At 47.8% G+C, this 23655-nt stretch overlaps 1 protein-coding gene across 8 annotated transcripts in view; it reads left to right on the top strand.

The window, feature by feature from the left end:
- The window catches only part of PPFIBP2 (PPFIB scaffold protein 2), a 222714-nt gene that overhangs the window by 42987 nt on the left and 156072 nt on the right, over nt 1-23655 (top strand). For 7 of the 8 annotated variants that reach the window (XM_075129436.1, XM_075129435.1, XM_075129431.1 and 4 more), the window contains one exon: nt 2561-2658. In XM_075129436.1, coding sequence (XP_074985537.1) covers nt 2595-2658 — 64 coding nt within the window. In that variant the 5' untranslated portion in view covers nt 2561-2594. Of the gene's footprint in view, nt 1-2560; nt 2659-23655 lie in introns of those variants that run through there. The other variant, XM_048852573.2, reaches the window with a different exon arrangement.

Here is a 23655-nt window from a genome sequence, read left to right as displayed (position 1 = left end):
GCGGGAGGCTCTGGGGGAAGGAGGGGAAGGAGCGAGGGCATAGCAGGCTCAGGTGAGGAGGCGGGAAGGGGTGGAGTGGGGGCATGGTCTGTGGCAGAGCCACGGGTTGAGCAGTGAGGACCCCCTGGCACATTGGAAAGTTGGCACCTGTAGCTCCAGCCCCAGAGTCTGTGCCTATACAAGGAGCCGCATATTAACGTCTGAAGAGCCGCAGGTGACTCTGGAGCCACAGGTTGGCCACTCCTGGTCTACTTGAAAGGAGGGACAGCCTCAGGTGAGAAGCCACTGAATCCAGGGCTCAAGTAAAGCCAGGAGACGACAAATGAGAAAACAGGGATGGGGGTGAGAGTCACAGGGTCAAAAGCAGAGAGCCAGAGGGGGACACATTGAAACCCAGACAGCGCCCACTGCTCCTCGAAGGCATCCAGGGAGCCAGTGGACGCGACCCAGAGGAACATTGTCTGCCTTCTTATTGGGTGAATGCACCTGGGGTTCGGAAACTTTCAGGAGAATATAGTTTGTAGTCCCCAGAGCCGCCAAGGGATGAATCAAGCCCCCTATGGAAGACTAAACAGAACACACAATACTGATTAAAATTCCTTACCGAGACCTGCAGTGCTTGATTTGCATGTTATAATGATGTGAAAGGTAGGCAAGCATGTAGAAGTGAAAGGCCTATTCAGCCAGAGCTGTCGCTAGGCATAAGCAGACTAAGCGATTGCTTAGGGCCCCAAGCAGCTGGGCGGGGGGAGGAGAGGGGGATGTTGTGGCAGGGGTGGGGCACTAAAAATATTCCTGTTTTAGGGCCGACAATAGGCTAGCACCGGCACTAAATAATTCAGTGATAGCCTGGACATTGGTTCCATACCTCAGCCATAAAATGGACATATGAGAAGTTTTACTTCAAAGGTATTCTGAGCACCAGTGGGGCCGGAAGGATTGCAGAAGTGGGGATGGGGGCAGCTTGGCCTGGCCATCGCTTCTTCATGACAGAGGGGCATCTGGGCCAAGGGCGGGGGCCTGCTGTTACACCACCCAGGTTGGGTCAGGGGCCAAGCGGGGAGCCTGGGACACCCCCTCATTGCGCCCTGCTGAATTCTGGTTCTCAGAAGTGGCAGGCATGGCCCTGCCTTTAAAAAATTGGGAGGCAATGGCTCTTTCTCCCCCCCTCCCCTCCCGGTCTCCAGCATCCGCCCCAGCACAGGCTGCCAAAAGGTGATGCGTGTTCTGTTTTCTTTTGAAATGTTATCTGTTGATGACAGGAACTGTTACTTGGAAAGGAATCTGGCAGAGGAGTTACATGATCTTTGACCCTTTTGGGAATTGAGATATTTTTGGAAAATATTGCCTGGGATATTACAGTAATATCTCTGATGTCAGGTGGGAACTGAACTTTCAACAGAAACCTAACTCCGCTTTGGAAAATGAGATGTTAGAAAATAGGAAGAGGATAATGGTGGGAGGTTAGAGACTCCCTGCAATGGAAATATTAAACTTGCGCATGCACGGGGGGAGCAAGAGCAGGACCTAAAGTTGCTGGAGCAGCCACAGCAGGACATGTGAATGGACCAGACAGCAGGACCCAAAAGGGTTGGAACAGGCCTGGGATCCAGGCCTGCCCAGCCTGGAACTAGTTGTCCGCCCCACCCTTCTGCTGAGTCTCAGTACCTCCCCTCAATCTCCCTCCTGCACCTTCACCCCCCATTTGCAAGGAGCTTCTGCTCCCTCCCTCTCACCCCCACATATAACTATGTAGCTACTTCACAGAGTGAAATGATTGAGGGAGTATTTTGGCCACTTGTACAGAAAAAGAGAGCTCTATTTTCAATATGTTGTGGAAGAAGCAGCCGAAAGCTTGGACGATAGCCTGAGTGTGTAGAGACTGTAGTTAGAGAAGACACTAGATTGTGAGCATTGATTCATGATGAGTTGTATCAGTGGAAGAATCACCTAGAGACAGGGATTCGAAAGGTGAGGAAGTGCAGGATGCTTACGAGGGAGATTTGGTGTCTGGGATCTATATTCCATTCTTTACTCCCCAGGCAGCCTCTGTCAGTCAGAGTCCTCAGGAGCCACGCGAGTGGAATAAAAATATCATATCCCAGTGGAAATCCCAGGAATGATGGTAACCCACAATTGTCTGACCCCTAGTAGGAGCGTGAATCCTCCTTTCCCCTCAACTGGGAAGAGAGAAGCAAGCCTAGTATCCAGAAGAAGCCTTTGCCTCTGTTTAAGAAAGAGCTCATTTCTGAATCTCGGGCCTTCCATTCACATTTTAAGATCTGATATTGCTGATTTTGATGAAATTACATAGAAGAAAAAACTAAGGTAAACGTAAATGAACAGCTGGAAATGCTGGGCTAAAATCACTGCTAGAAGCAGAATTGACTCCATTGGTTTTTATGGCATTGTGCCTTATTTTGCCTGTGGGTGAATTTAGTTCACATGGTTCAGTTTATAGCAGAGCCATATTGAAATACGTTCTCTAAAATGTCTGTGTTTTAGCATAATATGCATGGCTTCATCTCCCTTTTTTTTTTTTTATTTTTTTTTTTTCCAGTAGGAGGAAGAAAGGTTTGGACAAGTCAGAAATCATGGCTTCTGATGCTAGTCATATGCTTGAAGCAGCCCTAGAGCAGATGGATGACATCATTGCAGGTATGGTACTGCTTTATTTGAGATCAAACTGATTTCATTGGAACCTGAGCCTGAAAAATGCTGAGTAGCTGCAACTCCCTTTGACAACCAGTGAGAGTTGGGGCTACTCAGGCCCTTTGTTTTTGATACCAAACTTTGTCTTTGAGTCTGTCTCTCTCTCTCTCTCTCCAAGCACCTCCCGCAAAACACATTTCAAAGACAAACAATAACAGTTTGGGCATTGGAAAACTTCACATCTACAAGATTATTTTAGATAAATCGGTTAAAAAACCCACCTCCTAGTATTGCCATAAGACAGATTTACCTCTCCATAAAGTTATAGGAGGAATTAAACACACACTAGCGTGTGTGGTAGAGTGCCTGCTAGCTGGAGCTTGTTCTGTTGAAATCTCATGAACATTATAATAAGCACTAATTCCCAAATTTGCCTTACAGCATGGGCCTGGTCACTGAGTTACTGGGAAACAGCTCACAGTTTGGGTGTTAAATGTTGAATTTCAAAAATTATATTTGTGTTTGCAAAACTACTTCAGATATCTTGCCAAGGCTGAACCATCCAGTGTTTGGGTGTTTTTGTTTTTGTTTTTTTTAAGTGATATGCTGTTAGTTTTGTTTCAGTGTTCTAGGGAGTGAGATTATATAATTTATTTGCTCTATGCCAGCACTCCAACTCCCAGTGCTAAATTATGCATTTGCCTGCACAGCGATGGAGATGGTGCAAAGAGCAATTTGCAGTCCTCTGATATACCCACACAGAAGCAAGCATATCTGTCTCCCAGCATTCCAGTAGACAAGAAGGGGGCAAGACCTCTGTGGTTCGGACTCCATTGGCTTTTGGATTTCCATAGGCAACCTCATAAACTGAGCACACTCCCAGCGTAGATGTCTGAGCAGAGCTATGACCTTGTCCTCTGCACAATGGGAGAGCATTTGTCACAGCTTTTTAAGTGTGTAGTAATGTCCTGAACCTCATTCTCTCCTACTACCCAGGGAGATGAATCCAGCCTTTGACACTTCAGTTGTGCATTTCTTTATGACGTCCCAGTAAAGCTCAGCCTCAGGAAGCTCATAATGCAGCCTCAAAATATTGGTGCAAAAGTACCCCAGAACTCCAAGTTATAGGTACCTGTCCAGGATTTTTATTTTAAAGGATCTGATCCAACCACAAATGTCCTCCTTGTTCTGGGCACACAAGCTGTAGCAGGTCATAGATAACTTTAGCAAGTAGGCAACCTAATCTATAAAGGTACAGAACATATAGAAAATACTTCCATAGTTTCCAAGTCCAGAAGGTACCAGTGTGATTTCTAGTCTGACTTGAAACATATATGCTGTGTAGGGCTCAACATACCACCCCCCCCCCCCCCAAACAACTCTTCACACCAATCAGGACACGGTCCAGGCAACTTTGACTGTTTAGAAGTATGTATTATTTTTCTTTTTTCAGTTTTTCACCAAACACAAAATCACTTAAAAATGTTTTTGAGCAGTAGGAGATTACTAGAATTTTATTTACTGTTTTTCCACCTTTTACCAACTTATAAAACATGCAAACAGAATGTTACAATTTGCCACCCCAAAATGGTATTTGTTCCAGACCAAAAGGTTTTTGGAAACCAGGTGATTTAGAATAGATGTGTTTTCTCAGCTGTAGCAAACATAGGGTGATGTAATTATCGTGGGTATCATATTCAAAAGTGCTGATGTGCCATTGACTTTCAGTGAGACCTGGGCTCTTGAGTTGCTTTTGAAAATGGTCATAGGCTCACAAATCACTTAGGCACTTAAATTTTTTTTACCTTATGTCTTATTTCCAAGGGAACACTTTTAGAGCTCAGCACAGGTTGATGATAACATAATATTACATCTTGAGTTGTTTTAAAAATTCAATCAGAAACATACATTTGTTCCATTTAAATAAATATATTTCAGATTTGGAATGGGTTTTCTGTTACAGGTTTTTGTGCTGGTTTTTGAGGTTTTTGTAGGGGATGGGAGAGAAGTTGTACATGATTCTAACATGGGTTTTTAAACTTAGTCATTCCTTAGAGTCCGGTCACCTGCAGCATTCCATATTCTAGAATTAGTTGTAGATGTGTCCTAATATGTCTCTGAAGTCTCCCTGCTGTGAGGTATAGGCCATGTGAGCTATAGGCAAACATATATCACTCAGATGACCTACAAGAAGTGCTGTTTTGTCATGTGAAGATTCCAGTGGTATACAGAGAGAATATCCAATTTAAGTACTATAATCCTATAATTTTCTTCCTGAAAAAAGTCAGTCAAGCTACAGGCCATATCAGCATTTCCATGGAGGAAATGAAGATCCTGTGAATCTGGACAAGGAACGTTCAGATGCAGAGTATGCCACTTTTGCTTTATTGCACTGATATTCTAGGAGCTTTTGTAGATGGGAGTTGTACCCTTATTCATTAGATGACCATATGTATTGTGACAAAGTTCCTGCTCTACCTTGGTGGGTCTTGCGCTTATTGGCGGATTTGCTCGTCTTGGAGCTTCACGGCAGCCCTCAGCTTGGCCGTTTTTCTGAATTCACAGTCCAGGTCGGCTCCTCCTCTGTCTGACCAGGAGTTGGGAGGATTTGGGGGGAACCCGGGCCCGCCCTCTACTCCGGGTCCCAGCCCAGGGCCCTGTGGAATGCAGCTGTCTAGAGTGCCTCCTGGAACAGCTCCATGACAGCTACAACTCCCTGGGCCTCCTCCCAACACCTTCTTTATCCTCACCATAGAACCTTCCTCCTGGTGTCTGATAATACTTGTACACCTCAGTCCTCCAACAGTCTGCGTTCTCACTCTCAGCTCCTAGTGCTTTGTGCTCCCAGCTCCTCACACACGCACCACAAACTGAAGTGAGCTCCTTTTTAAAACCCAGGTGCTCTGATTAGTCTTCCTTAATTGATTCTAGCAACTTCTTGATTGGCTGCAGGTGTTCTAATCAGCCTGTCGTAATTGTCTCCAGAAGGTTCCTGATTGTTCTGGAACCTTCCCTGTTGGGAAACGGAACGTCCTTTGCTTGCTCCTCAGCTATCTGCTTTCTATTCTTTCCTAAAGCCCCCTGGCCTGGATTTTTCTTACTTTTTGAACCTGCCTTAGTTCCGCCCTCCGACCGGGCCAGACACTTTTTTGTTTCGTTTCATCTTTCTGCCATTTCTCTGCTGTTGTTGAGTGCTGGTCAGCTGCCAACTTACCGCCAGCATCCCCTCACCCCACGCCTGTTCCCGGGTGCAGCTATTTGCCTTAGCTGAAACCCCCAGAGGAGGGGGGCAAGATTGCCAACCTGCTATCCGGAGGGGGGAGTGGAAGCCCCCAGACCCAGCCGTTTTGCTGTCAGCTTATTTCTGTAATTTTCTCAGCCTGCCGGAAGCCTTGGAACACAGCCAACACAGCTGGAGAAGAAGATTTCAGAAGACAGGAGAAATAACCCAGGGAAGCTACAAATCATCGTGAAGGGGGCCGTAAGACTGAGTAATTTTCTGAATTATACTCTCGTGGGGGGGAGTTTGACTGTGGTTTAATTGCATTTGTGGCGGCACAGGGGATGTGGCACGGAGCCACCCCCCCGATCCATCGGTGCCCCCCCCAATACTACTACAACTATCACGGCCCCCCTGCCGTCCGTCCCTGCTGGCAACTTGCCATCTGCCTTCGGATCCAGCTGTTTGCTTTGAACTTTGCCTTTCGGACCGGACATAACAGCCGACCAAACGAGACTCTTTGGACAAACGTGCGTGGGTCCACACCCCCTCCCCCCGGACTGTTTATTTCACAGCTTGCCCCCATTACCGGACCCCGGTTTTTGTTTTTCCCCCCTTCCAGTCCAACCCATTTGGCACCCCCCGCCCCCGCCTGCAGCCCAGCAGGGAGGAGCGGTTAATCTGCTTCCCCCTCCCCCCTCCTCCTTCTGGTGTCTCCCCATCTCTCCCTGCTCACAATGGCAGGGAATGAGAGGGGCGAGGCCCCTCTAACAAAATCAGCTGTCCCTCCCTCGCTGCCCGACCCCCAAGGTCCCCCCACCACCACTATTGTCAAAATACTTGCCACCCCCCCCCCCCGCTGGGGCACCGGCAGCAGGAGGCACCGGGGTGATTACTGCCGCTGCTGCCCCCACCGCCCCCCCAGATTCTAGGAACCCCCCCCCAGCTGGCCAGAAAGGCCAGGGCGGGAAGAAAGGAAAGGGCCCCGCTAAAACCACTAGGCCCTCCATGGCAGGGCTGCCCCCACAGCTGTGGCCTCGTCATCGACTGTGGCGCCCCTCCCTGCGTTTCCCTCCACCAGCTCTGCGAATGTTCCTCCCCCGGCCCCCAGGACGTATGCCCAGGCGGTGACGGGCTCCCCCCTGCCTGCCACCTCGTCATCTCGCCCACCCCCTGCCTCCGCTACCCTCACCAGTGGCCGGGGCCCTTTCCCCACCTTGACCAGGAGGCACGGTGTCCGTTGCCTCCTGGTGCCCGCCTCACCCCACGTGGAGACATACGTGCAGGCGTTGGCGAAGGTGGTAGGACCCACGGCTATTGTGGCGGCCTCCAGGATGTATGGGAAGGTCGTTTTTTTCTTAGCTTCGGAGGCTGCCACCCAGGAGGCGGTGGAGAGGGGCCTGGCGGTGCGGGGGGTGTTTGTCCCCCTGGAGCCGCTAGAAGACCTGGGCGTTCGCCTCGTCCTTACCTCTGTTCCTCCCTTTTTACCCAATGTTGCCCTGTTACCCGCTCTCTCCATCCTGGGGAAACTTGTCTCTGTCATCAGCCCTCTCCCGTTGGGCTGCAAGGACCCCACCCTCCGTCACTTCCTTTCGTTCCGCCGGCAAGTGCAGCCTCTACCGCCGGCGGCGGCGTGTGACGGAGAGGCGCTCGAGGGGTACATCCTAGTCCCCTACCAGGGAGCCCGCTATCGGGTCTTTTACTCCACCGGAGAGGCCCGGTGCTACCTCTGCCGCTCAGCGGGGCACGTCCGCAGAGACTGTCCTTTGGCCCGGGGAGGAGGGGCCCCCGAGACCCGGCAGGACATCGGCCCCGTCGTTGCCGACGCCCCTGGCTGCCCGGCACCTGAAACCAACCCTCCTCCTACTCGACCCATCACTGCTCCCGTCCGGGCCCAAGAGATACTTTCCCTACAACGCCCGGGCGAGCAACAGAGTCCCACCCTTGCTATTAGCAATCCGGCAGAGCCTATGGAGGAGGGTGTGGCAAGGATATTACCGAGTATAGGAGAGGGCCCGCCCCAAGGAGAACCCCCCGCCCCTCATGCTGCCTCACCGCTACCCCCCTGAACCATCGCCTCCGCCCCCCGACACGACCCCTGTTAACCAACCCCCAGACGACGCTATGGAGGGCTAAACCCTAGTCCAGGGGAAGTGAGGCAAGCGGAAGGCTCGAGCTCTGCTGCATCCATCCGATGCAGAAGCCCCCCGGAAGACCAGGAAAGGAGGCACTGATATTGAGCTTCCCGCTACGGCCACGAGTGAGATCCATCTGCTGGTGTCGGGAGGGGAAGACAGACTGGCATTGGAGGGCAGAATCCCCCCTCCGAGACTCCTGAGGATGCCCCTTCTGCCCGGATACCACCCGAACCCCCCGCGAACCCTGAGGCGACCGTTGAGGCGGGCCCTAGAGGAGAGGCCCCCGGGGTAGCAGGAGCTGGCCTCTCCTCCGTGTATGCGGAGATTGAGGCCCTAGATTTGACCCCGGTCACCCAGGGAGAGGATGATCTACTGCCGGCTGGCCTCGAGCTGGGCAACCTTACCCCAGCCCCCCTTTCCCCATGCTCCCTCCCCCTAATTGCCTTCCCGGGCGAGCACCCTGCAGAAGGTGGTCCACCACCTGATGCCATGGCCACCAAGACCACCACGGAGCCAGCGCCTAGCATTACTGGGAGCCCCCTCCCTTACCCCTTAACCCTTGACTCTGCTCAGGAGGCACTTTCCTTTAGCTGCTTGCCTCCTGAACCCCAGAGCCTTACCCCTGCCTCTGCCCCCACCCCTGTCCCTGCCCAATTCCCCTCCTCCTGCAATGCTAATGCCGCCCCTGGGGTTATTTCCTTTCCGCCTTTTGCAGATTCTCCCCAGGGAGCAGTCTTTGCACTTTCTAGTCGCGACCTATTAGGAGTTGCAATTTTTTCCCTGCCATCCCCCTCCACCCCAAGGTGTGAAATGGATTTAATAACCCCAGCCTGTCAGACGCCCCGTCGGTGGTCCGCACCCTGTCTACCTGCCTTAGCGGACCACAAGGCTGCATTAAGAGCCCCACCAGGGCATACCCCGGAAATCATAACCCCACCCCCCCATGAGCTGCGGCATGCACTACGGAAGTTCCTAGAACACACCCGTGGCGCCCGCAATAGGGTACAGCTGGCTCTTCAGCTATGGGGGGACTTTGACCAAATCCTCCAGGCCACAAGGGCCCTTATAAAGGAGGGCAGGGGGCAAGGAAAGCGCGGTGCTGCGGCCTACGAGCTGGCCCGCGGCTTCTGAAACGATCTACCCATCCATGGGATGGGTCACGGGTTGCTGCGCAACCCACCGGGGGCCCCGAACACCACCACCAACAAGAAACCCCCACTCCCCCAGCCCTCCGCATGACACCTCTTATTATTGCAACCCTGAATACCAGGGGCTGTAGGATGGCTCTCCGCAGGTCCCAGGTGCTCTCTTACCTTCGGGAAGGGGGGTACTCTGTAGTTTTCCTGCAGGAGACCCATACGGACCCGACCGCCGAGGACAGGTGGCGGCTGGAGTGGGGGGACGGGGTATACTTTAGCCACTTCACGACTTGGCAAGCTGGAGTGGCGACCCTGTTCTCCCCCAACCTACGGCCCGAGGTGCTAGGGGTCACTGAGGCCGTGCTGGGCCACCTGCTGCACCTTCAAGTCCGTATGGAGGGGCTCGTGGTCAATCTTGTTAACATCTATGCCCCGCAAACGAGCTCAAAGTGGCCACAATTCTATCAGCGGGTGTCCGACTTTCTCAGCACCCTAAATTCGCACAAGTGCCTGGTCCTGGGAGGGGACTTTAACACCACCCTCGAGGAACGGGACCGCTCAGGGGCTGAGCCGAGCCCGGCCACCGCGAATATTCTCCAAGGAATAGTTGAACATCACTCCCTAGTGGACGTCTGGCGTGACCATCACCCAGATGACACTTCCACTTTCACTTTTGTCCGGGTGGAGGCCCATCGGTCACACCACTCTCGGTTGGACCGTATTTATTTATCCCGTTTCCATCTTTCACAGGCCCACTCCTCCGCCATTCGGCCGGCCCCATTCTCCGACCATCATTTAGTCACCATAACGGTCTCCCTCCGTGCAGAGAGACCGGGGCCGGCCTATTGGCACTTTAACAACAGCCTGTTGGAGGACGAGAGCTTTGTGACGTCCTTCCGGGAGTTTTGGCTGTCCTGGCGAGAGCAGTGGCGTGCCTTTCCCTCGGTGCGGCGATGGTGGGATCTCGGGAAGGTGCGCGCCAAGCTCTTCTGCCATGACTACACTCGGGGCACCAGCCGACGAAGTGCGGCGATAGAGCAGTTGGAATGGGAGGTCTTAGAGATGGAGAGGCGCCTGGCTGCCAACCCCGAGGACCCGTCCCTCTGCGGAGCGTGCCGGGAGAAGCGGGAGGAGCTCCGGGCCCTTGAGGACCACCGGGCCCGAGGTGCCTTCGTTCAGTCCCGCATCCGCCTCCTTCGGGAGATGGACCACAGCTCCCGCTTCTTCTATGCCCTGGAGAAAACAAGGGGGGCCAAGAAACACGTCACCTGCCTTCTTGCGGAAGACGGCACCCCCCTCACGGATCCGGAGGAGATGTGTGGGAGGGCCCGTGACTTCTACACAAGCCTTTTCTCCCCGGATCCGACCGATCCTGGCGCTTGCAGGGTGCTCTGGGAGGAACTCCCCACGGTCAGCGTGGGTGACTGAGACCGACTAGAGCTGCCTCTCACCCTGGCCGAGTTCTCGGAAGCCCTCCATCGCATGCCCACCAATAAATCTCCGGGCATGGACGGGCTGACCGTGGAGTTTTACCGCGTGTTCTGGGACATCCTCGGCCCAGACCTAGTCACTGTCTGGGCTGAGTCCTTGCAGAGCGGGGTCCTCCCTCTGTCGTGCAGGCGAGCGGTGCTCACCTTGCTGCCGAAGAAGGGGGACCTCCATGATTTACGAAACTGGCGTCCCGTCTCACTCCTTAGCACTGATTACAAAATCGTAGCGAAAGCAATCTCGCTGTGGCTAGGGTCCGTGATGGCGGACGTGATCCACCCAGACCAGACCTATACTGTCCTGGGTCGCAGCATTTTTGACAACCTATTTCTAGTCCGAGACCTTTTGGAACTCGGGCGGAGAGATGGCCTGTCGTTCGCCCTCCTGTCTCTTGATCAGGAGAAGGCGTTCGATAGAGTAGACAATGGGTACCTCCTGAGCACTCTGCAGGCGTTTGGATTCGGACCTCAGTTTGTGAGTTTTCTCCGGGTGCTGTATGCCTCCGCGGAGCGTTTGGTTAGGCTCAACTGGACCCTGACTGAACCGGTCAGCTTCGGGCGAGGAGTGCGGCAGGGGTGCCCCCTCTCGGGCCAGTTGTACGCTCTGGCGATCAAGCCTTTCCTCTGTCTCCTCCGCAGAAGGATGACAGGGTTGGTGCTGCGGGAGCCGGAGCTGCGGCTGGTCCTGTCGGCGTACGCCGATGACGTACTTCTCGTGGTCCAGGACCCGGGCGACTTGGCGCGAGTGGAGGCTTGCCAGGCCATCTACTTGGCAGTCTCCTCCGCCCAAGTCAACTGGGTCAAGAGCTCTGGCTTGGCGGTGGGGGACTGGCGGCAGGTAAGCTCCCTCCCACCCGCGCTTCAGACCATCCAGTGGAGTGCGGGTCCACTGCTCTATCTCGGCGTTTACCTTTCCGCCACGCACCCTTCCCCGCCGGAGAACTGGCAAAATTTAGAGGGCGGGGTGATAGAGCGGATCCGGAAATGGATGAGGCTACTCCGATGTCTCTCCCTCCGAGGGAGAGCACTGGTGCTTAACCAACTAGTCCTGTCCATGCTCTGGTACCGGCTCAACACCCTGGCCCCGGGTTTCCTGACCCACCTCCGGAGATTGATTCTAGAGTTCTTCTGGTCAGGAATGCACTGGGCCCCTGTTGGAGTTCTTCATTTACCCCTGAAGGAAGGAGGGCAGGGCCTGAAGTGTCTGTACACTCAGGTCCGCGTTTTCCGCCTCCAGGCCCTGCAGAGGCTCTTTTATAGTGCAAGTAGTTCGGCGTGGAGCATACTGGCGCACGCCTTCCTGCGCCGCTTCCAAGGGCTCCGATACGACCGGCAGCTCTTTTATCTTTGTCCGAGAGGTTTTCCGCGAGACCTCTCCGGGCTGCCAGTCTTCTACCAGGACCTCCTCCGGACCTGGAAACTGTTTCTAACGACCAGGTCCGTGGCGGCCACCGTGGGAGCAGATCTCCTCACGGAGCCCCTGCTACACAATCCCCAACTCCGTGTGCAGGTGGCGGAGTCCCATTCGGTGCGCCAGAGGTTGGTCCTGGCGGAAGTCACGAGGGTCGGAGACCTCCTGGACTACAACCGGAGAGACTGGCTGGATCCCCTGACGCTCGCTCGGCGCATGGGGCTCTCCAGCCCTCGTACCCCCCGGCGCGTACTTCAGGAGGTGAAGGCCGCCTTGACCCCCGCTGCTTGGGCTTATGTCAACCGAGCCTTGCGCGAGGGCGCACCCCATCCATCCTCTATCCCAGGCCCACCGGACCTTTCCATTGGGCCCCTACCATGCCGATCCCAACAAACCCCTCACCCTTTCACTGCAGCCGGTTAGTTTTCAAATCGCACCACGGAATTATTTATACACACTCACGCTTCACACCCCTCATGCCCACACCCTGGTGTCCCGCCCCGATACAAAGTGGCGGGACCTCCTGCCACTCTTGGAGGGTGAGCAACCTCGGTGGACCAGCCTGTATTCCACCTTGGTCCCGAGGCCCATCGGGGACATCAGTTGGCGGCTCCTTCACGGAGCTGTGAGCATGGGCGTGTTTCTGACACGGTTTACCTCCATCCCGGATACTTGCCCTTTTTGTAATGTGAGGGAAACCCTGGCGCACGTATATTTAGAGCGTGCCAGATTGCAGCCCCTTTTCCGGCTCCTCACAAATATTCTATTGCGCTTTTGGCTTCATTTCTCCCCTCACCTTTTTATCTATACACTCCCCATCCGTGGCCCCACAAAATCGCGAGACCTCCTGGTTAACCTCCTCCTAGCCTTGGCTAAAACAGCCATTTATAAAACCAGAGATGGGAGGTTGGCCCATGAAGCGTCCTGCGATTGTAGGGCCTTTTTCCGATCCTCAGTACATTCACGTATCCTTGTGGAGTTCCTCTGGGCAGCGTCCACTGACTCCCTTGACGCCTTCGAGGAGCGGTGGGCGCTGTCCGGGGTTCTCTGCTCGGTGACCCCGTCCGGTTCCCTCCGTCTGATCCTTTGATTGAGGGGAAGAGCGAGAGACGCCAGCCCCAGCCGTTGCCGCTGTGGATACCATCATTACTGTCATCTAGGAGGGGTCCTATAATACATGGTTGTCTACCCCCCCCATCTCTAAACCGCCCACCCCGCAGCCGTGCCCATCTTGCCGGGCACTCTCAGGAGAGGGATAATCTGTGACACTGGGCGCGGCACTAGGTAACTCAAGGGGGTGGAAGACCACGAGTGTTGAGGAAGCCCCCACGCTCTGGGCCCAGGCTAGCCTGAACGCTTTTCCCTCCTGAAAGCTGCTGTGTTATACCTTCTGTTTGCATTGTTTTGTTGCATAGTTTGTTTTGTTTCTTTTGGTAATTCTTGTAAGTGTTCCAAATAAATTTCTTTTCTGTTTCCAAAAAAAAAAACAAAAAAACCTTCCCTGTTACCTTACCCAGGGAAAAGGGACCTACTTAGCCTGGGGCTAATATATCTGCCTTCTGTTACTCTCCTATAGCCATCTGGCCCGACCCTGTCACGGTATTTAATGATAGATGCTGTTTAGGAGGAAAAACCGTAGAGTAGAGTTTGGCACAGTTGACTGCAGGGAGCAGTTTAGTAAAGCATTACATGATCTAGTTGGGCATATTATGTATTTCTTCTGTAGTGGATTAGTATTTGCACAGTAACTAAGATAGGAGGCTAATTCTGAGTTTTGCATGAGGAATGTGCTGTTGGTCAGTAAGCAAAGAGATTTTACTCATTCATACTGGGGTTTTGATGGTCCCAGGCTGCCAAACAAACAGTATTTTTTGTTCAGTTGGTTGTCATAGCACTGGACATGGGATTACAGGGAAGCAAAGCAACTAGTGTATGGAAGCTTAGCATATTCACTTGCGTGGTAATCAGATGACTGCACATCCTGCTCACAGCTAGTTCATGGTGGTGTTGGTGCCCAAGCTCTGGAAACAAACTGAAGGGTTTGGGCATGCCTGTGGGTGCACAGACTTCTTTTCCAGAGTGTACATGCAGGTCATGAGCAAGACAGAAACCTCTTTGAGGGAGCTGATTTTATATAAGAGCATTACACAGCTCAAATTTTTATTCTAGTGTCCATTAATATTTTCTTCTATAATTCAGAATCAAGTGGAAAATAGGTTTATTTTAAGATATCATAATACCCTAACAATGAATTCTGTCAAAATTGAGTAATGTTATTTGAACACATTTATTATTATTTTAATAATAATTATATTTTAATAACAATTTTATTTATAATTTTTACAAAGTTACTTGTTATAAAAGCTCAAAAGACAGGAAATCCTCAGTAAAGTTCTAGTCCTAATCCCTGCATCACTTTATTTCATGTTTTTCCAACATGGGTGACCATGCCCACAGTTCTTGGGAAAAGTCCGCATGCTGAGCTGTGAACTGCATATCCATCTAACACCAGCATGCTGGAGAACACTGTTTCCCATCCTGCCGCTACAGGCCAGAGGACACAGCATCCCACATCTGACCCTTCACTGCATGGGCTGGAGACACCAACCTGCTGTGGACTACAGATCCACTGTACCCCTTTTCCTTTCCCACTGTGAAATGGAAACTTTATTCTATGAATATAGGCCAAAGATCAACCTGGATCCTGTCCTCCCTGCACATGTGAGCCCCTATAATCTTTACCGTAAGAGCCTGTGATTACCCCTCTACCCGAAGCAGGATGTAGGTCATAGCATACCAGGAAACTCCATACTCCTTGTGCACATACATAACCAAGCAGATACAGGTTTATTTTGAGTAACAGCTAGTATAGATCTCCTGCCACTTGGAGAAGATTGAGTGGAGATTATAATAAAATAGTGAGGGGGGTTTAAGACAGAGGTTCCCAAAATTTTTACTAAGGCAACCCACCAACTGCATTTTGTGAATTTTTTTTTTTCTGCATCCTCTCCAGGGTCCAAATTCAGAGTGGGACAGGGCAAAATCATAGGCCAGTGCCATTCTCCTCCTCCACTGCTGCTGCCGTTTCCTCCTCCTTGCCCCACTGAGACGCACCAGCCGCCTGCAGCAGCCCCAGTACTGGAACCCTAATCCCGGCACAGCGTGGAGGGGAACCCTGGGGGTTGGAGAGCAAGCCTGCCCTTCGCTCACCCTGTGGCAGTGTCTTCTGTACCATCGGGTGGCCCAGCTCCCCGTTACAAGTACGGCAACCCGGTGCACAGGGTTGCAGCACCACTCAGTTTCGGCCCACCCACCACTCCATCATGACAGGGCCAAATGTGAGTGGCACTACCACCCTGTCCATCAGATCACAGCACCGCTCATAGGATGGGCAGCCAGGCCAAACCTCAGTGGTGCTGTGACTCCGTGCACCAGGTTGCAACACCCGGGACAGGAAGCCGGGCCCAGCCCCATGGGACAGGAGCTCCAGGGTGGTCTTGCTCTCTGGCCTCTTTCCCAAGTCTGGGACCCATTTAGATACATCCTGCATCCCACCATTTGGAAAACGCTGTTTTAAGAAATGTATTCTCATCCTTAACTATTTTAATGGGATTTGTTTGGTTTATTTCTGGGAAAATATATAATTTTGATATCTCATAGGGGTATTATGAGGATGAATACATTATAGTTTGGGAGGTACTACAGTAATGGGGGCCGTATAACTAACTAAAATATACTATCAATATATATTGAACCTCTCAATACCCCTATGAGGTATTGAAATGCTATTATCCGCATGTTACAGATGGGGAACTGAGGCAAAGAAAGGCTAAGTGACTTGTTCAAGGTCACACAGGAAGCCTGTCTTGGAGCAGAGAATTGAACTGAGGTTTCCCCAGTGCTAGGCCAGAGACCTAACCATTGGGGCATCCTTCTTCTTTATTGTAGGGTTGTCAGGCTGGTTGAAAAATTTTGCATTGTCCATCCCGCCCTGACCCAGAGAGCAAACATCTCTGTTGAAGCCTAAACCTGGATTCTGGTTAATAGCCCATCTTGTTCCAAACCTATGAACCTGGTAACAATCCTGGCTTGGTTCTCCTCCTCTCCCAGCTCCATGATCCAAATATCCAGGCTTCTGTTTTGAACTTCCTATGGGTTGGAGGACAGGAATGCTTTGCTGACCAACCTGGATACTTCCCAAAATCATCAGAGGGAAATGAAGTGGAGAAGGTTCAGAAGAGAGGACTGGATGCTTGGTAAAGAGGTACCAGGATTGATGACTTACTAGGATTCAAGGGTGAGGACAACCTTGTTACTTGTTGGAATCTAAGTACCCGCTAGAAAGAAGTTTCCTTTCTGGGTAAAACTTGGGTGGAGCTATGGAGTGGTGGTGGTGTATGGCCACAGGTGTGCCATGGGAAAGAGATATCCAATGCTACTGCTCTCTGCCTTGCAAGATGACTACTTCCAAGACACAAAATCTGAACTTTTCACAGACGGAGGCTTCTCCGGGTATTTAATTCCCTTTGGGTAGTTTTGAATTTTAATTCTGTTCACACACTTATCTATACAGCCTTTGTTGTACAGCTCTGGAATTCACCTTTAATTTTGGCTTTTTATACAAAAAACTGTTAAAATCTTAATTCCACATTGTAACCATAGTTTAACATTAAAATAATAGATTATGGCCACAATTTTCAAATGTGTCTAAAGACAAAGATATCATTTCACAGTTAGGTATTCAAACAGCTTTTTTCAAGTGCCTAACATAGATTTATATCCCTAATTTTAGGCTTTTCAATTTGAAAACAGTGTGCTTCCCCACTCCCAAAAAAATCTGAACAGACCCAACACGTCTATAGCTCGTCCAAATAAAAACAATCTTATTCTAGACCATGCAGCTCAGTGTAATATAAAATATATTTGTGTTAGAGCCTATGAGGATAAGATTTGTCAAACTGATTACCAAATTGAATTGTATTGGGCTTGATTAAATTTGACAGATAGGTCAGCGTTCCCAAGCCTTTTCTGCTTCAGTACATCTATACCAATAACCCGCCCTCGTAGCTGTATGAATTAGGGATGCTGAATGATTAGTATAGTTAGCTGCCTCATTTAAAATCTCCCTTGAAATGCAAAAGAGAGTAATGTGATTGCCAGTTAACAGGACTGATTCATTAGCCAGCAAGACTTGCTTACCTTGTAAGCAAAAGGCTCAGTTTAAAGAATGTTTCCCATATGTCCGATCTAGTAAAGCTCGCACAGAATGATGGACATAACTTTTGACACTGACTCTGTCGCTTTGAGCAAGTAATTTAGCTTCCCCCTTCATTAGCTTCCCTCTCTGTAAAATAGGGGCAATAAAATTTGCGTGTGCATCACAAGGAGCTTGTGGAGATTGATGTTTGCAAAATACTTTGAACCCATTAAATATTTTTGTATTGTTTATATCACAGGCTGTTTCTTTATGTCATTGTCCTGGGAATCCGTTAATTCCTTTTTTGGCTAATGACCAGAAGTTCAGATCTAAAGGCCCCTGTAGCAATATTTTGGTTTTGAGCAGAGTTATGAAGCAGAGATGGCACTAAAAGTTCTAAAATTTAGCAGCTAATCAGTGGGATTATTTAGTTTTCCCTTTTGTAAAAGTTGTTGCATTTGTGATTTATTACTAGGGAAACAGAAAATGTATGTGTGACCTGAATGTATACAGCATACAACTGCTGAAGAAGTAAATAGTTTACAGTTGCAAAGAAGTTGGGCAAACAAATTGTCCAAATAGAATAGAGTTTAAACAAACTCTTTTCTCTTGAGGAGTAAATGGTTCATGTTCATCTGATTGTCCTGGTCATGTACTGAAGAGATTAAATTGTCTTTACTGGAAGTTATCCCTAAAAGAGCCACAGACTTGTTAATCCAGTTTAATGTATTTTTCTTGAGGAGTCTGGTTGGTAGAGAATAAGTACATATGGCCATAGTGGGTCAGACCAATGGTCAGTCTAACCCTGTATCCAGTCTTCTGACGGTGACCAGTTCCAGGTGCGTCAAAGGGAATGAACAGAACAGGGCAATTATCGAGTGATCCATCCCCAGGGGTGAAAGTAATTTAAAAGTCTTACTGGCTCTGGGCCTCCAGAAGGGGTGGGGACTTGGGCTGAAGGGGCGGGGCCTCAGGCAGAAGGGGCCGGGCTCCAGCAGCAATTTAAAGGGTCCTGACTGGAGTATTTAGCCCTATGGTAACTTTTTTTTAAAATATATATTATCTAGGTTTTTTGTTTCTACTGGTGGCGCACATCTGCAGATACCTCAATGCACATAACAAAATTTATTCCACACATGGATGGAAATAGTTAGAGGAAACATTGGGTATCATGGATTTATATACTGGCATTATGATATTTTCTGTTTTATTATCTATCCCTTTCCTAATGGTTCCTAACACTGTTAGCTTTTTTGACTGCCTCTGCACAATGAGCAGATGTTTTCAGTGAACAAGCCACAATGACCCAAAGATCTCTTTTCAGAGTGATAACAGCTAATTTACAACCCATCATTTTATGTCTATAGGTAGGATTATTTTTTCTAATATACATTACTTTGCACTTTTCAACACTGAATTTCATCTGCTGTTTTGTTGCCCCATCGCCCAGTTTTGTGAGATCCCTTTGTAACTCTTCATAGTCAGCTTTGGACTTAACTATCCAAAGTAATTTTGTATCATCTACAAACTTTCCCACCTCACTGTTTAGCCACTTTTCCTGATCACTTATAAATATGTTGAACAGCACAGGTCCCAGTACAGATCCTTGGGGACCCTCTGCTATTTACCTCATTCCATTGTGAAAATCGATGATTTTTCCTCTTATTTGTTTAGTTTCTTTTAATCAGTTACTGATCCATGAGAGGACCTTCCCTCTTATTCCACAACTGCTTAGTTTGCTTACAAGCCTTTGGTGTAGGTGTTTATCAAAGGCCCTCTGAAAGTCCAAGTACACTAGATTGATTGGATCACCCTTGTCCACATGCTTATTGGACCCCCTCAAAGAATTCTAAAAGATTGCTGAGGCATGATTTCTCTTTAAAAAAGCCATGTTGACTCTTACCCAACATATCATGTTCATCTATGTCTCTGATAATTCTGTTCCTTATTATAGTTTCAACCAGTTTTCCTGGTACTGAAGTTAGGCTTACCTGCCTCTAATTCCCAGGATCACCTCTCAAGCCTTTTTAAACAATCACCATTACATCAGAGGCTGAGTTAAGTGATAGGTTACATACCATAGTTAATAATTCTGCAGTTTCATATTTGAGTTCCTTCAGAACTCTTGGCTGGTCCTGGTGACTTATTACAGTTTCATTTTATCAGTTTGTTCCAAAACCTCCTTTAGTGACATCTCAAGCTGGGATAGTTCCACAGATTTGTCACCTAAAAAGAATGGCTCGGGTGTGGGAATTTCCCTCTCATCCTCTGTGGTGAAGACCAATGCAAAGAAGTAATTTAGTTTCTCTGCAACAGCCTGATCCTCTGAGTGCTCCTTCAGCAGCTCAATCATTTAGTGGCCCCACTGATTGTTGGGCAAACTTCCTGTTTCTGATGTTCTTACAAAAACTAACAGATATTTTTGTTTGTTTGTTTTTTGTCTCTTGCTAGTTGCTGTTCAAATTCTTTTTGGCCTGCCTGGTTATACTTTTACACTTGACTTGACAGAGTTTATGTTCCTCTCTATTTTCCTCGGTAGAATTTGACTTCCACTTTGGAAAGGATGGCTTTTTGTCTCTAGCTGTCTCTTTTACCCTGCTGTTTAGCTACAGTGGCATGTTTTTGGTCATCTTACTTTTTTTTTTTTTAAAGCAGTGGAGGTGGGCAGGAGGATGGGGGTATATTTAGTTTGAGCCTCTATTATGGCGGTTTTAAATAGTTTCCCTGTAACTTGCAGGCATTTCACTCTTATGACTATCCCTTTTAATTTCCATTTAAGTAGCTTCATTATTTTTGTGTAGTTCCCCTTCTTGAAGTTAAGTGCTGCTGTGATGGGTTTCTTTGGTATTCTCCCCCCACCCCCTTGCAAGGCTGTTAAATTTAATTACATTATGGTTGCTGTTACTCAGCAATTCAGCTGTATGCACCTCTTGCAGCAGAACTTGTGCTGCACTTAGGATTAAATCAAGAATTGCCTTGCCCCTTGTGGGTTCCAGTTCTAGCTGCTCTAAGAAGTAGTAATTAATGGTCTATCCATAGAGACTGTGTAGGTGGTCATGTAGATTCTCATTTCTTCACATCCATCCCCACTCTGCCCCCATTAGTCTTCTTATGAATAGTGTCCCTAGCCTCTGTTTGCCAGAAGCTGGGAATGGGCAACAGGGAATGGATTACCTGTTCTGTTCATTCCCCCTGGGGCACCTGGCATTGGCCACTGTCGGAAGACAGGATACTGGGCTAGATGGACCTTTGGTCTGACCCAGTAGGGCCATTCTAATGTTCTCTCCTGTCTAGCAGGGTATTGTGCCTGTTGTTATCCCACCAAGACAGCTCAAGCTTAATTCTCTGAACTAAGATTTCAAGAAGACCAGTGGATGAAAAATGTCAGTAACTTTCTTTGTCACTTTGCATTCTGAGTTATGTACATGCTGGAATGAATTTCATATCAATATCCCACATCAACCTTATGAAATCAGAATATTTCCCAGTGGCTACATGCTTTACTCTTGAATGACCACACGTCACCATTGGGTTCATTTGTAGTCCAATATCTTTTCATACTATGTGAGAGCTAACCTCATAGTCTTTTGTAAATAAAATAGAATTAATGGCTTTGCTTCACAAGGGATTGAAATGGCTCAGACCTAACAGGTAACACTTAATACTGTTTTGTGTAATCACTTGGTGCTTTGCTTATAAATGTACAGTAAATGATGTGTAACGGATGGGAAGTATAGGACTCTTATAGTTGTATGGAATGGGTGGGAGAACCCATTGTGGCCACATTTTCCATGTTCTTGTTCCCAGCACGGTGTCATCCCGTGTTTTGTTCCCTTCCATCCTACTTGTGACTCATAGTATTTTAAAGAGAGGAAAAAGTTGCTTGTATTTTACCTTTTTCTTTGATAAAGATACGTAACACTCTACAACTAGTAATAAACAGAAATTACAGAATTTTACTCAAGCCATGCATTGATAAGGATTATAATTGAAATAATAGTGATTGAAATGAAATAATTGAAATAATGAGCTGTTAGTTTCCTCTTGGATCAGAGTAATTGGACGTCCAACAGTAACAGTGGCTGAAGCTGATAATCTTCGTATTTTGTGGTATCCTTTGTATCTTCCAAATACAGTGTAATTACTTAATAGTTTGGACTTCAATTAGAATTCTGTTGTCTTTCTCTTTTTATATATTAATAAAAACCCTGGAATATTTTCAGATGAACAAAAGAAAAAAATAGCTCATGCTGTGTATGTTCTGCTCCCTACAGTCTCAGACCTTAATTAAATTTGTGTATTGTAAATTTTACAGAGTATACTCAGATTATCTGAATTGCAATAATGGTCTTCTTAAATTGCAAGCTAGAACACTTATATAAACAATAGGAATATGAAAGGGGAAATACATCAATAAATGACTTCTTTGAGACAAGATCCCTGACAGAGAAATATATAATTTCCCATCCTCCCACCACCAGAAACATATTTATCAAGATCTTGTCATAGAGATACAGTCCTCATTTCATCTTGGAAGTAAACAGGAGGAGACAGCAAATATTGGCTTTTTTGGGAGGGGGAGGAGGATAGAGGATGTTAAATACGGACACTTAGTTAATGTTGAATTAGCTAATTCTCATCTGTTCTGTTGTCATGTGAAAAAATTTAGAAGTGACAAGGTTATAAACTAACTCAATGTGACAGGGGACAGGAAATAACCTGGTGTCTCTTACCAGCACTCCCAAGTCACATCTTTTCCTAACACTTCTTCAAGTGGGGAGTAAGACCTGATATCCATGGTGCTCAGTCAGATTCATTCTCTTTGTTTCCCATAAGAGTATTTGTTTGAATTTTAAACCATCTTGCTATATTTTCTAATTGTCTCTCTGCTTAGCTATTCCAGAGGATGTGCATATTAACTACCTACATTCTGTTTTGATTTTGTTTCTGTTGCCAGCCCGGTCTCTGATTTTTTGTACTGAACTGCTTGTAAGTGTGTGGACGGGAATTAAGTGCATCATCAAAGATTCTGTGTACTTCAAATAATTTGTTGCATCATGATTTATTTCTTTTGGTGAATGTGAGGGACTTCTGTAAATGACTGGGTGCAGTTTTGATTTAAAAAAAAAAAAAGTCAAGTGTCTTACCTTATTATTGTACGAATGTCGCAATTGTCTCTCTCTCTCTCTCCAACATTGCCAGAACAACCTGAACTTTGGATTTTCCTGAATTTTTAGTATGTTTGATCCTGCAAAAGGTTATTTCAACTATTTGGGTTATTGTCCTCAAAAGCTGCCTTCTTTCTTTTAATATACTAAGCAAGTGGTATGGTCTGAGTACAACACTGGGAGCCAAGACCTTCTAAATTCTATTTCCCTTTCTGACACTGACTGATTCTCTCTGTGAAATAGGAATAATTATAATAATAAATAATAAAAAGGGCTGTCAATCACAGTTAATTCACATGAATAACTCAAAAAAATGAATCGTGATTAAAAAAATTAATTGATTAATCGCAGTTTTAATTGCACTGTTAGACAATAAAATACCAATTGAAATTTATTAAATATTTTGGATGTTTTTCTACATTTTCACATATATTGTATTCTGTGATGTAATTGAAATCAAATTGTATATTTTTTGCAAATATTTGTACTGTAAAAATGATAAACAAAAGAAATAGTATTTTTCAATTCACCTCATACAAGTACTCTTTGTTGTGAAAGTGCAATTTACAAATGTAGATTTTTTTTTTGTTACATAACTGCACTCAAAAACAAAACAATGTAAAACTTCAGAGCCTACAAGTCCACTCAGTTCTACTTCTTGTTCAGCTAATCGCTAAGACAAACAAGTTTGTTTGCATTTACAGGAGATAATGCTGCCCGTTTCTTATTTACAATGTCACCAGAAAGTGAGAACAGGCATTTGCATGGCACTTTTGTAGCCAGCACTGCAAGGTATTTACATGCCAGATATGCTAAACGTTTGTATGCCCCTTCATGCTTCGGCCACCATTCCAGAGGATATGCTTCCATGCTGATGATGCTCATTAAGAAAATGTGTTAATTACATTTGTGACTGAACTCCTTGGGGAAGAATTTTATGTCCCCTGCTCTGTTTTACCTGATTCTGCCATATATTTCATGTTATAGCAGTCTCGGATGGTGACCCAGCACATGTTGTTCATTTTAAGGACCTTTCACTGCAAATTTACAAAAGGCAAAGAAGGTACCAATGTGAGATTTCTAAAGATGGCTACAAGCACTCGACCCAAGGTTTAAGAATCTGAAGTGCCGTCCAAAATCTGAGAGGGACGAGATGTGGAGCATGCTTTCAGAAGTCTTAAAAGAGCAACACTGCAATGCAGAAACAACAGAACCCAAACCACCAAAAAAGAAAATTAACCTT

Source organism: Caretta caretta, chromosome 6, assembly GCF_965140235.1.
Source record: "Caretta caretta isolate rCarCar2 chromosome 6, rCarCar1.hap1, whole genome shotgun sequence".
Taxonomy (NCBI): domain Eukaryota; kingdom Metazoa; phylum Chordata; order Testudines; family Cheloniidae; genus Caretta; species Caretta caretta.
Note: the sequence above shows the minus strand (reverse complement) of the source record. Positions and strands in the feature narration are given on the sequence as shown.